Here is a 14,289-nt window from a genome sequence, read left to right on the forward strand (position 1 = left end):
TCGGAGGTCCCTCTCTACACAGCCCAAGGCACCCCGATCCTGGGTACGGGGCTGTGTGGAGGGGACCCCCCCTGGTCCCTCTCTACCCAAGGCACCCCGATTTTTTTTTCAAAAAGAACCAGGGGACCCCCTTCAGGGGTCCCTCTCTACCCAGCCCAAGGCACCCCGATCCTGGGTACGGGGCTGGGTGGTGGGGACCCTCCCTGGTTCTTTTTAAAAAAAAAAGAACCGGTCCCTCTACCCAGCCCAAGGCACCCCGGTCCTGGGTACGGGGCTGGGTGGAGGGGACCCTCCCTGGTTCTTTTTTTTCAAAAAGAACCAGGGGACCCCCTTCAGGGGTCCCTCTCTACCCAGCCCAAGGCACCCCGATCCTGGGTACGGGGCTGGGTGGAGGGGACCCCCCCTGGTTCTTTTTTTTTTTCAAAAAGAACTAATTACTAGTTACTTTGCAGTTAAAAAATATTACATTATAAAACATACATTAACCACTTTACCAAAGTTTAGCCTATTTTATACCTAGGCTATTTGAAAATAGCCGATCTACAAGCTCACAATGCATCGCATCGCGACACATTGTGCTGTGAGCTTGTAGATCGACTTTTTTCAAACATTTAATTATTTTACTTTTGGTACTTTAAGTACATTTTGAGACCAATACTTTTGTACTTTACTCAAGTAAATTTGTAATTCCGGACTTTTACTTGTAACAGAGTACTTCTACATAGCAGTATTGATACTTTTACTTAAATAAAACATTTGAGTACTTTTTCCACCACTGACTGCCAAAATAGACTACTGGAAATGTCTCAGACCCAGATATGTTGTTATCTATTCACTTTTATTATTGAAGCATAATCTATAGGCCTAGTGTATGAAAATAAACTGAGTTGTAAAGAGTTGATTGTTGAGTAATTAGCATAACAACCATAATGAACCTATTAAGTACTAACAGACCGAGTTGGGTAGGCCTATACTACAGGTATTTTTCAATTTAAGTCATTGGGCTATGCATCCCATGTCTATGATCCGTTATAAATAATGCATTAGAATCAGCTTATAACACTGTAAAATTACAGCCTAGTTATAAGCACTCACAATGTTTTTGCATTGAACAGCTTACTTGAGTTAAGAAACACACCTCAATCAGAACTGCAACTAGCTACTGTTTTAAATCCCCCCGCAACTGTTTCAAGCTATCCCCCCTCGCAATTATATATTTGTTTTAAGTTAAAAAACGGAAAAAAACGAAATCCACTCTATATTAATTATATTCATATTTATACATTTCAGAACAAAACCTTTGTTTTGAAGTGGTTATAACATTGTATCATTTAATCTCGCAATTATATATTTGTTTTAAGTTAAATAAGAAAAAAAAATCCACTCTATATTAATTGGTCTGACATAATAGTTATAGGTTAATTAAGGTTAAGTAATGTAACAATTTCCCTGTGATGTGCGAAAGGAATATATAATATGGACATATAACATAATATACATGTGGTCATATATATTAGTCCAGCAGCCAAAGGGACTTTTTTGTAAGTACAGCAAATCATCTGCCTCCAGCTCACCCTGTCCTCTGCCTCCTCTTCTTTCACACCAACTAACCTTATGTCCTCTTTCACTACATCCATAAATATCCTCTTTGGTCTTCCTCTAGGCCTCCTACCTGGCAGTTCCAACCTCAGCATCCTTCTACCGATATACTCACTATCCCTCCTCTGTACATGTCCAAATCAACCGATATACTCACTATCCCTCCTCTGTACATGTCCAAATCATCTCAGTCTGGCCTCTCTGGCTTTATCTTCAAAACATCTAACATGCGTACTCGTTCCTGATCCTATCCATCCTTGTTACTCCCAGAGAGAACCTCAAAATCTTAGTCTCAATGTCATCTGCAAGCATCATGGTCCATGAGGATTCCCGTCTAACCTCATCCGTCAGCCTGTCCATTACCTTAGTGAGCAAGAGGGGGCTCAGTGCTGATCCTTGATGCAGACCCACTTCCACCTTGTGTTATGTGCATTGCATAATGTTGGCCATTCATTGGTTAATTACACTTATGCCAATTGTTCAGCACTCAACTCTTTGCAACGTTCATTTTCATACACTACGCCTATACACAGTTAATAGAAAACATTTCCGGGTCTGAGACATGTGCAGTAGTCCATTTTTGTAATAGAGACATATGGTCACATATAACCCCCTAGTTTCATTAAGGTATATAGACAATATTTTGGACCAATAAAACTATATACCAGATTTACCACCCCGCCTCAGGGGCTGCTGGACTATACAGTATATAGAATATAAAATAAAACAAGTCTTTAGTGCATTTTTCGTATAAGAATCTTTATTAATACAAGCACAGATTTCCCCATGTGTATCTAGGCAAGTCATAATAGGCGATCATTCTGCGAAAATCTGCAAACATTTGGCAAAATGGGAAGATCTTCAAACTCTCACATCATGACATGTTCTGAGCTTGTAGATTGGTGAGACACTTGGTGTAGAGGGGAAAAAGCAGGGGACCAGGTATAGACCCCTGGGGGACCACTGTCAGCAAAGTAAAGGCCTATAGGGTTTAAGTGTTCCGCTAGATTTTCATGTTTCACTGTTTTTTCCTTTTAGTTTCCTGCTAATCAATGTTCTCCCATTTCAGACTCACTGCACACAGCTTGCTGCCATAAGACATTGCAGTTCAACAGCACAGGAAATTAGCACACTTAAGTTAACACATCTACAATTCTCTTTCCTATCATCATTTATTACTCTCCACCAATGCTGAAAAGTGTAACATAAAGGGAAAAAAAACACCACATATTCTACCCCATCAATCCAAATGTAATTATCCATTTGGATTATAGAAGCTGTTCCTTATTCACCTCATACAATAACTTTGATAAATGATGATTAGTCATGCAGCTCTTGAACTGATGTGCTCAACAGTAGGAGCAAGACACCTCATGTTGAAATGTGTAGCTGTATGCTTTTATTCTCTATGATGTTTACATTAATAATGGCAATACAGATCTAATTTAATGGCATGGTCTGGGATGATAGGCAGGAGGTCCACCAGGGGGATGGGAAAGTCATTTCCACGTCTTTGGGCGCTTTGGTGGAGGATTCCCTTCTTGCCGGAGTTGTTTGCCCAATCCTGCCATAATGTCATCCACCTCACTGAGAGGAGGGAGAAGAAAAATTAAATGGTGACATGAGATGATACACATAATTAACCCCCCCCCCCCCTCCCAAAAAAAAAAAGAGAAACATGAATACTATATTAGAAGTAGAAACAGGTTGTTTCTAGACCATTTCATTCAACCATTTCACAATGGTTCAACTCAAATCCAGATGTAAATCCTGTACAAAACAATTGAAAGAAAATTTGGTAAACATAGATAATCTGAAATATATACTGCATGGATTATGTATTTAAGCTAAACGTGACATCTCTCACTGAAAGTCCTATCATGCAGTATTTATTGTACCTTTGATGCAAGCCTGGGCCATCTAGGTATACACGCTCTGCCTCGTCGAGGTTCACACCCCGAACCTGTGCAATTGCACATATCGTGGCCTGTCAGGTAGAACAAAAGAAAAAAAGACATGGTTGGAGATTAATTTTTTTGCCAGATCTCAAGCTGTCAATATGTTACCTGTGAACTATATCCACCCCATAAGGAGATTCATTGAGATTGTTCTTCTTGGATAATAAACTCTTGTATGGAAGATGTGGGGTATATCTATCATTATGTTTTAACAGAGCTGTTGCCGAGAGGGCAGTTACACCTGGCATTAATATACGTTTTCTGTGATCAGATTGTAATCAATCAGATTGTGCTTGGCCACAGTAACATGATTTAATTTACACCTGGCACTAACATGCGTTTTGGGTGGTCAGATTGCTCTCCATGCGTTTTGGGTGTGCTTACACCTATACTTTCAAGTGGCCAAACACAATCTGATTGCTTCAGTGGGCCTCATGTCCTGCTTCAGCATGGCTTGAGCGAGGCATGAGCGGCTAGTGTGAAAGGATTCATTGGTTAACAAGGACACCTAAATGAAACCTCACGGTTTTAGTGAACGCTCCTCTTATGTACGATGAGTGGTGTGGAACGGCCCTTAAGCTACTCACTTCTGGATACAAAACACTGAGGAGGAACTCAATCTTGGTTTGCACACAGTGCTTTGTTGGGGCGGTGTCAAATAGATTGGACAGGTGTGACCATAGATATATATAAAGGCTAGATGGCTCAAGGGGGCGGCGCAAGCGTAGCTCAACCGCGGCCATCTTGAAACAGTCAATCATAACATTATGTCTATGGGGCATATACTTTGAAATAACCATAGCGTGCTCAATTTTCATCCGATTTTCAAACGGTTTGGTGTGTTGTAAACACCAAAGATGTAGTTATGATACCGCATACTTATAATTATAATCATGTTTTATTTTTTTAAAATAATTTTAAGTATGCAGTATCATAACTACATCTTTGGTGTTTACAACACACCAAACCGTTTGAAAATCGGATGAAAATTGAGCACGCTATGGTTATTTTAAAGTATATGCACCATAGACATAATGTTATGAATGACTGTTTCAAGATGGCCGCCATGTGGCAACGTCGTACTCCATTGGCCAGCAGCGCGGGTGAGTCATCTAGCCTTTATATATATCTATGGGTGTGACCACAATGACGCAGCCTGCTCGTCATCCCTAAAATAAAAAGGAGCCTGGTATTTTGGGTCAGCCAAAAACCTGTCCAACCACTTGGATGGCTCTTCACCAGTGAGGACAGCCTGTGCACAGAAAAATGTTAGAAAAAGTGTTAGTGCACATAAATGCATTTCAAAGCTCTTTGTCCTTGAAACTGACAACTGGATAACAGTGGAAATATATGGATAGTGCATTTTCCAACTTTGAGGCGTTTATCTGTCCCTCCCGCCTTAATGACATCTACAAGCTCATCTCCTGCAGTCTTCCGCTTCCGTGCTACAAGTGTGTGTTGGGGGATGTCTCTGCTCACCCCACGGCTTGTTGGGACACGGTAAATTGTTCTCAGGTTTCCTGCACGAAGAGCGTCTGACTGGCTTGTCCAGTGGGCAAACCTTTTGCCTTCCCTTTTCAATTAAGGAGAGGTTAGAAGTTAGTTAAGAGGCAACACCAAGTAATATAGTAATATTTTGCAGCTGACAAAACTATCCCTTTATCAAAGTCAAACAGTTAGGGGCGTCATACCCTTCCGTTTCAAAGCGCTCCATAAGTCGGACACACCACCACTTCCGTATGCAAGGCATGTCCCCCTAAAACGTGAGGGGCACAGGTTGAAGCTTTTGGATATTTTACTAAAGACAAAGCCATGCTGCATTTGCTACACATTCTCTGTTAATGAACACAAAAATGTTACCTCACCTCCTTAAAGTTAAATGGGGCACTTGTTGCAAGGCAACGTGTGTACTGAAACAGAAGATGAATCAAGAAAATTGCATTAATTCAAAGCTGGGCGGAAGCAGTAGTTTACTAATTCATTTCACATTAAAAATGACAACTTTTCCAGCCACTGACGCTTCATCAGGTATAGGTATGCAAACTTGCATACCATGCCTATTGCCTAGACCTGACGAAGAGCCAGTGGCTCGAAAAGTTGTCAATGGGAGCTTATCCTGGAATCCAGACTGATTTACAAGTACACCCAAAGACATCTTACCATGAGCATAAAAATCCCACAGTCTTTGCCAAACATCTGGCGGGGCAAATCCTAAAAAGAAAACAAAAAAACACTTAATCAAAAAAAAAGATGGCACTTGCATTCAGTGTCTACTGTACACTACTATTTTTGAAGCTGCTTTAAATACCCCTGCAAAAAAATAAAACACTAATAAAGACATTGACAGTTTACTGTAAGCCTATACATTTTGTAGCAAGTAAATTAGAAGTCACCGTAATGTCATGTCCAGTTGTCTCTGTCCATCTGCCAGGGCTGATTTGCTGTGCAATCCGCCTAATTGTAAATGTAAAAAAAAAAGAAATCATTCTGCTGCAGCTTAACAGCCCATGTGAACGTGGGCCATATCTTGATCCAAACACCCAGAACACAGCCAATAACATGGCAACAGATGTACAAAAGTGTGGATTTGGATAACTTCAATTTTGAAAGGTGACCAGACCATATTCATTAGCATTTTTGTGGGGGGGAGGGAGATTAGGGGCCCTATTCTGTGTGAGATTTGAACAAACCACTAATTACGGATTTCGGACTAGGCAAGAGGCGTTTCCCCGCAAAATTCGGTATTCTGTGGCACCCCCCTCACCCGCCAAACACCTGAGCTACCCGTTACATTATGCATAGGTGTGGTTTGGGCGTTACAATGATAAAACCAATCACCGTGCCAGAAGCCATTGCCTTTAAGACAAGACTGCGGTAGCCGTCATCCCCGATCCAATATATGCTCTAGCCTATCTCCCTGTCTGCTGTTGCCTGGTCTGATTATTATAAGCAACATTGGGCTTGTTTTCCTTCTTTTATTTTATTTTATCCAAATACATTTTTATATTAATTTGTAGCCTATTGTGTTCACAATAAGCTTGTCATATTAGTCAGATCCGGAATAGTATATGAAAGCCATTTAAAATATTTATACTATTGGTACACACCGGCTGCTCCCAAATAATTAATTACATCATGTTGCGACAACGCTCCTACGTGGTACACAGACAAACAGTAGCACATGGGTATAATAAATTGGACAGTTTTAGGAAAGGTCTATATGTAGCCTAGACTACTCACTAGAGATGCGTGGATCGCTGCCGCAGTTAACCGCGGTTTGGGTGGATTCGGGTCAATCAAATATAATTATTAATTAATATCGGATAAACCGCGGGTGAAATATTGCGGTAAATAAATTAATTAATTAATCTATTATATCTATCCATAAAATAGCTAAATCTCTGCGTGCTTGTGTCTGTGTGAGTGTGTAGAGCAGCCTCTGTGCGATGCGGTCACAAAATGCATTGATTTAGCCTATGGAATGTCAGTGCGTCTTTTTTCTTTTTTTTAAACCGGTGCTGCGCTGCGCTCTGTAGGATGCCGCATGTATGTTGGATGCCACACAGAGTTCAGCGCAGCAGAACAGTGGCTGTTATTGTTCTATTTCCACCATTCTAATGGATTCCAGGGGTGTGTAAACATCTCTGAAGTATAGCTCCATAGTTTCCTCTGAAGTGACGCAGTTAAAGTTAACTTACATCCATATTGTCCCCGTTATCTTTCATCATCCACCTTTGTTCAGTAATCCCGAACAGAGCTACACTTTAAGTTTACATCAATCATCTAATAGCCTCTCAAACCCAGACACATTGCTGCGATGCGTATGTGCGTCGCCTACCTACCCAAAATAACAGACATACAAGCTATCAACGGCGCTGCGTCATGTTGTGTCGACAGCTTACAGATCTGTTATTTTGGACAGCATAAACAATGAGGCGCGCGCGCCACAGAGTAGCCTAACACTAAACCAAAAACATTACATTACGTGGTCAACAACATACTAGACATGTAACTTGCTTGGAGCTTTTAATGCAGTGGTTCTCAACCTGTGGGTCGAGACCACAATGGAGCACCCAACGCCTGGCGAGCTTGTAGATCTGCTATTTTCACAATATTTATCTGTGGAACCGAGTCAAACAAAAAGCGGGGGTCCCCAGTTCAAATATGGTTATTTTGGGGGGTCGATGGCCTGAAAAGATTGAGAACCTTTAATGCAGTAAACATGACAGCGTTTACGTGGGGAATATAATAATAATATAATATATATAATATAATATTCACCCGCAGCATGGGTTTAACGAGACAGCAGCCAAAATGAAAATCACATTAGATGATTCGATCATCTTATAAAAAATGTAAGTGCTTAAGATTTTAGCCCAAACCCAACGGGACCCGACCCGGCCCGTCGGCACCGGCTGGGCCGGGTCGACGTTTTTTTTAAATCCAAATAAATTCATATATTAATTAATTTGTAGCGTATTGTGTTCACAATAAGCAACTTGTCATATTAGTCAGATCCCCAAGAGCATATGAAAGCCATTTAAAATAGTTATACTCTTACACAGCTGATGCCAAATAATTAATCATCAGGGCAGCGAAAGCCGCAAAAGTAGGTCAAATCAATCAGCTGTCTTGACTGTCAGTTGTCACAACGACAGCAGCAGAGAGCCCCATTTAAAGTTTAAACCATAACATGACGTATAGAATGGATCTTCAGACTGAGATTGAAAAGCTTTCTTCATGTCTTTTTCACCTCAAAGTAAATGTTGGATTATTTCTTCAAATGAGAGCACAGGCAGCAGGCAGTAGAAGGTAACATTGGATGTGATTTCTCCATCGCAACTCTTTCCCATCAAACAAAGTAATCTAAACTATTTTGTACTGCTTATTTTGCTTGTTAAAAGCATGCTTTTATTAAGACATGACAGCAATATGGAAAAAACGAAAATATCTCAATAAAAAATATATTTCGTATAATAACCGAATATCATTCTTAAAATGGTTATGGGGCAGTGTATATATTTATATAGCCCTATTTGCTCCAAGCTGTTTTTTAAATAAAATATAGACTGTTGGAATAGGGTGGAATGACTCCTGTTCTTAACAAATTACCAAGATTTAATGAGAAAAAAGGCTGCATGCAGCAATTAAGCTTCTTTAGAAAAATGACTGACGGGCTGGGCTGGGCCTAATTTGTCAATTATTAGTCGAGCCGGGCTGAAATATTTAGGGGATATGAAAGCTCTAGTTAGTAGTTTGAAGTGCTCATGTGGCCTTATAGTTGCTTCTTTTTGTTTTCATAGACCTGCGGTTGCTTATTTCTCGCCAAGGCTGGCAACACGGCTCATGGTCCAACGCACAAAGCCATTGCAGTGTCTGTGTGCACTTGGCGGGTGCTTTTAGAAACCGGCGGGTGCTTTTAGAAAGCACTATCCCCCCTCCCTGAGCCGTACCCATGTGTGTCTGCAGAATGGCAATGTGGGGGATATAGCAAACAGAAACAAACAAGAAATGAATGAGGCAACTGCCTCAAAGCAAGGAAGAGGATAGAGGATGGTATCCTGTGCCAGAAACGTTTCAATAAAATAAAAAAAAGAATATGCAAACACAAAAACATGCAAACTGGCTGTAGGAACAGTCAAAACAGAGAATACCGTAAGTAAACTCAGAAACATGCAAACTGGCTGTAGGAACATAGCCAAAACAGAGTATACCGTACGCAAACTCAAAAACATGCAAACTGGCTGTAGGAACGTAGCCAACAGAGGCTATAGTAATAGCCCAAACATTGCCATATGAACATGGCAGTTTCCTATCTATAGACCTGAAGATGTCTCTGTACTGAATATCGCCAAATCCAGATTGATGGAATGCATATAAGGAGTCTAAAAATAAAATTTCCTTCAGCAGTGGCTTCATGACCTAGGGTGGGCAAAATTAGTAAAAAGATGCACAGGGCCTTAAGTTATTTGGACACTACAGTGGCAGGTAAGTTAATTGTATTTGTATAGCACTACTCACAAAGTCCTTCACATACAAAGACATAAAAAGACAACATAAAGCATTCAAATAATTGCAAATCAACAGCAGCAAAACCGTACAATTAATCTCAGAAACAAAACAGCAGACACATTACACATATGGAGGATAAAATCAAAGACGTTCAAAGACACAGCTAACACCATCAGACACACAGAAACGTTAAGTAAAACCTCTGAAATAAGGTACATATCCACAAAAGGTATGGGCATCACATGTTTATAGACTGTCAGACTTGGCATCCATGACTGATTTCACATCATTTTCTTATATCGCAAAGTCATTACACGTTGTACTTACACACAAAACGTAGTGATCTGGCCCAGTCTTGGCTTTGCTCCACGCTGGAAAGACCACCAAGTGCTTCATGTCGATATCATCCTAATTATGAATGAGTGCAAGTTCTATTTGTTAATCATTTGTAATTATGCAGTTAAATACACAGAAACACAGTTGAATAATAAAACTATATTAAGTATTTAGGTTAAAGTTGACAAATGAGAAGTCTAAATTTAAAAGTATTGAATGAGGATTTGTACATAGACAAACTCACTGGAAGGTTTACATGGAGGTCGCCTGCTTACATGTACTTCCATGTAGGCACAACATACATGTCTGCAATGTATATGTCCTTGGCCTATGACAAAATATTTAGGTTACAGCCATTTTACAGTTGCGTTCTCCAAGTATGTGTTCTTATTCACATTAAAAGATCCAAAAGAAATGTTTACACAATTCTTACATGTTGCAGAGCTTCCTCTTGTATGAGTTTCATGCAGGCATTCCCAATCTACAAAGAGTAATCACAACATAACAATGAACATAGAAAAATACATGTATTTTCTTTCCTATTTCCTATCCATATTTAAAATAATACTTTCCACAACTCACATTTGAATCCATGTTTCTCTGTAACCCTAGGCTCTGGAATTATTCCCGGGTAAGACATGTGTCCCCTTCCTTTACAATGATCTCCTCAGCTAGATGTTGTGGGGATGGATGTAGGATTTAGTCGAGCTGCAGGGAAGAGCTATTAGTACAATGTAGGTGTTTGTTATAAAAAGGACAGATACTTGTGCTTTGGAGTTTACCAGTTGGTATTGTGCAGAGTTAAGCTCTTCTTCCCAAGGAAGATTTGGCTCCGAGGCTGAATAGCCATCCAGGTGCAGAATATTGGAAGTGCAGTATCCACTCTTCTCGACAGGTAGGGGGGGAGTGAGTTGATCCTCCTCTCCACCCTCGAGGGGATGGGTGTATCAGGCTCTGCACTCTCCCTGTTTGCATCCTACCTGACGGGTCGCTCCTACCAGGTGATGCTGAGAGGGTCTGTGTCAGAACCACACAGGCTCACTACTGGGGTTCCCCAAGGCTCTGGGTCCTCTTCTTTTCTGGAATGGAAGATGTTCTGAAGCTGCCTCTCTCACATTGGTGTGGTTTGCAAGACCTCTTGCGAAGTCATATACTGATACATTGGGCAGATGTTTCCACAAGAGCAGCAGATCAGCGAAGTCTCTAGGGCCCTCTGCTCTAATGTTGAACTTTATACTGTACACTACACCGCAGGGACACATGATGGCAGCCAAATCACCTTGAAGGATAGAAAAGATTTAAACAATTAGGAGTATGAAGTATGAATTAAACAATATCAGCAATGACCAGTGATACCGTAAAAATAACACGCCCCAAAAAATGCAAAGCTTTCACCTGATGCTCCCCAGATCTTCTCAAACACTCTGTCATAGGCCTGTCTGTTTTGCATTTCAGTCCAGAGGCGCAAAATGAGATCCATCTTTGAAGTTTTTGAGTTCGAGTCAACACCACATTCATTGCAGAGCTTACGCACTGCATCCACCTGTGTAGGTTAAACGAATAAATAGACATTACCCCCCAATTTAAAATGTAAGCTTATTGCTGTGACTTCAATGTATTTAGCTGCCTGAAAAGCCACTTTGCTCCCATACTTCCAAAATGCTGTCCTGCTCTTTAGAGGGCTATAGCAGAAGAATAGCTACATGCAAGTCCTTTGTGTAAAGGAAGAAAAAAGAAAGGGGTATGCAAAGTCAGTCATACCTTCAAAGTCATCAATTCATTGATGAGTCGGTCTTCGGTGACACCGATGTCATCTGCCTCTGATGTGTGTCTTGGACCTTGTGCTTTCCGAAATTCAGTATTTAGCACTGTGTTGGATCTTCTAGTGCCTCGCCCAATCCAAGGTGCCCAAAACTGATAACTGGGGTGGACAGTGAAAGGATTCTTCCTGTTACCTGTCAGAATGAAAAGTTGAAAACAATTTGCCAAGTTAATTATTTTATTGATGTCATTAAAGTATTTACATAGTTGAATATGTGATGTATATAAAGAACATGCTTTTGTTGCTGCATTTGTTTGTTTCCTTTCTAATTCAGAGGCTTCTAGTGAATCAGAGACATCTAAACCAACAAGATATAGAATTACACTTACTTGACGTAAGCCCTCTGCCAATCAGGTCCATGGACACGGAATCCCAGAAGTCTTCACAGTTCACCTCCCCTGTGAAGTCCTCAGGGACTGGCTCAAGATCACTGACTTAAGGATAGACAGTCACAAGACGGTGTCATTAATATCTGGGTTAGTCTCAATAAAATGTTTAAATTACACTTAGATCAAGACACTTACATGGCATGATCTCCTTCTTGTGGAGATCCATCACCACTACAGGTGGGAAGTTTCCACAGTTCACACAACTATATTTTTATTCATGTGCCGTGAGAGCTTCAAAATGCAAATACGCATGAAGAAGCCGATCCCTGCTTGGCAAAACAGTTTTCACAGTGTCTTCAATGGCATCAAACACTCGCCCAACAGCTGTGTGAGCCTATAAAAGATAATAGGTCAAATAAAGCATTTATTGCGCAATGACACAATGTCCGCAAAAGACATAGATTTTTACCTTCATTGTGAGAAACATACATTAAATAAATATAACAAAAACTGCCTGTACTGCAAAAAAGGGTTCAATTACATATGCAATCACTGTGTGTCAATATTCAAATAAAACTTAATAGGCATGATTGAGACAGTATATTTGTACGATAAGATGAAGGACAGACAGACACACTGACACACCTGGAGTGAGTTCCGTAGGAAGATGCAAAGATTTAAGGTCAAAATGACACCGTCATCAAAGTTATGCAAGCCATCCTGATACTCCTGGTATCTGTAAAGCATCCCACAGTTGCTACATTCTTTGCAGTGGGTGTGGACACCTGAGAGGAGAGGAGTAGGGGGTCAATCTATTTTTTGGGGGTGGGGAGATGTGAGGCTGAAAAACAAATGACCAAAACACAGATTTTAGCTTACCTTTCAGAACAGCTGTCAAAGACACAATCTGTGCTTGTTTTGTGATGATAACTGGTGGGCGAAGAACTATGTTTCCTGGACAAGCAGAGCACACAGTTTCTAGCGGAATAAGCTTTCGTGGACATTCTTCATTTTTGACAGATAGGACATTGTCAGGTAAAACAGGTGGGTATTTTTTCGAGGAGTGAATGTATGAGACCATCCTGTGTAGTTGGTCATCTTCAGGAGGATATTTTATGCCCACAGTTTCCGATAAGGGTTCTTGTTCATTCTCTGATGTCATCTCTGTGCTCCGTACCTTCCTGAAGAGATGTCCCTGTGTCTCAAATAAATGCCATTTGGCCATGTATTTGTGGATGCATGACATTCTTGGACTTGCACATAGACAGTGCCACGTAATGAGTCTTGTGTCGTAAGTGACCATGACTCGCCCAAGTCGGCTGTAATAGCTTACAGTAGGTTCATAGACGGAAATGTATCGTTTGTGTTCCGACTTCATGGTGACATCAACTGTAATCTCTCAAGAACAGATTCTGCACTGCGTTGGAATCTGTCGGGGAGGTTCGTCATAACAAGTGCGCATGGGCGTGCCTTCAGATCAGGAAGCGGGCCGCGCTTTACCCAATCAAATGTAGTGGGCGGGATTCACGTGTCCGTCGATCTTTCCCCCTCGAAACAAACCGAAACTAATTTAACAATAACGTCCACGGAGCAGACAAAACCACGGAAAGATATTCACATTTTAACTTACTCTTTCATCATAGAAACAAGTGGGCTTATAACCAAAACGATCGATGTTCTCTGGGAGAAGTGGTGTTAGTGTTCCGTGTAGAAATATTGTTAGTGGGAATGAAAACATAGTCGCACCAACCGGAAGTGACGCGTTGAAGGCATACAAAACACCGGTTTCCTTTGCGCTCTGGCTCTACGTTTTCTTCCGCCCAGAGCCAACAGACATAGAACAAACAGCAGAGGGCGCTGTTTTTCATTTTCAGTTGGCGATGGGTTCCCAGATTGCATCAACTGTGACTGGTACACGACACACACACACACACACACACACACACACACACACACACACACACACACACACACACACACGCACACGCACACACACACTGTTAAGACCCTGCATGGCTCTTTTAGAGCACCGGTTCTCAACATGGAGTACTGGGGGTCCCAGTACTGGTTTATAGTCAGGAACCAAATGGACCCTTACAGGTCTGTAACTCTGAGAGTGTAAATGAACACTGAAGATTTTCCAGTAGATTGCCGTCCCAGAGATAAAACATGGTTCCATTTGTACACTCTCAGAGTTACAGACCCAAGGGTCCATTTGGTCCCCTGGTGGGTC

The 14,289-nt window shown here is 41.1% G+C and overlaps 1 protein-coding gene and 2 long non-coding RNA genes across 6 annotated transcripts; all 3 read right to left on the reverse strand.

Moving 5' to 3' along the window:
- Positions 1–2,559: 2,559 nt before the first annotated feature.
- LOC308085059 (PWWP domain-containing DNA repair factor 3A-like) lies at positions 2,560–10,809 on the reverse strand. 4 transcript variants are annotated; one of them, XM_080428087.1, is made up of 14 exons: positions 10,688–10,809; positions 10,488–10,613; positions 10,339–10,386; positions 10,150–10,233; positions 9,897–9,977; positions 5,951–6,011; positions 5,718–5,768; positions 5,423–5,467; positions 5,249–5,313; positions 4,929–5,130; positions 4,692–4,809; positions 4,145–4,227; positions 3,498–3,586; positions 2,560–3,186 (listed from the first exon to the last, which is right to left on the reverse strand). In XM_080428087.1, exons 7-14 carry the CDS (start codon positions 5,751–5,753, stop codon positions 3,099–3,101), a joined length of 726 nt encoding a protein of 241 aa, XP_080284213.1. In that variant the 5' UTR covers positions 5,754–5,768; positions 5,951–6,011; positions 9,897–9,977; positions 10,150–10,233; positions 10,339–10,386; positions 10,488–10,613; positions 10,688–10,809; the 3' UTR covers positions 2,560–3,098. The 4 variants fall into 4 exon arrangements, with proteins under 4 accessions (XP_080284213.1, XP_080284214.1, XP_080284212.1 ...); XM_080428088.1 differs by lacking the exon at positions 10,688–10,809 and having other exon boundaries at positions 10,488–10,644; XM_080428086.1 differs by lacking the exons at positions 9,897–9,977; positions 10,150–10,233; positions 10,339–10,386; positions 10,488–10,613; positions 10,688–10,809 and having other exon boundaries at positions 5,951–6,093.
- Positions 10,810–11,124: 315 nt separating this feature from the next.
- LOC308085411 lies at positions 11,125–12,161 on the reverse strand. Its single transcript, XR_013933165.1, has 4 exons — positions 12,057–12,161; positions 11,667–11,860; positions 11,301–11,448; positions 11,125–11,184 (listed from the first exon to the last, which is right to left on the reverse strand). It is a non-coding gene; the product is annotated as an uncharacterized lncRNA (long non-coding RNA).
- A 163-nt stretch (positions 12,162–12,324) lies between these two features.
- Positions 12,325–13,404, reverse strand: LOC308085443. Its single transcript, XR_013933173.1, has 3 exons — positions 12,936–13,404; positions 12,702–12,841; positions 12,325–12,450 (listed from the first exon to the last, which is right to left on the reverse strand). It is a non-coding gene; the product is annotated as an uncharacterized lncRNA (long non-coding RNA).
- Between the last annotated feature and the right edge of the window lie 885 nt (positions 13,405–14,289).

The sequence above is a fragment of the Gymnoscopelus braueri genome (genome assembly GCF_963280865.1).
Source record: "Gymnoscopelus braueri genome assembly, chromosome: 5".
Taxonomy (NCBI): Eukaryota; Metazoa; Chordata; class Actinopteri; order Myctophiformes; family Myctophidae; genus Gymnoscopelus; species Gymnoscopelus braueri.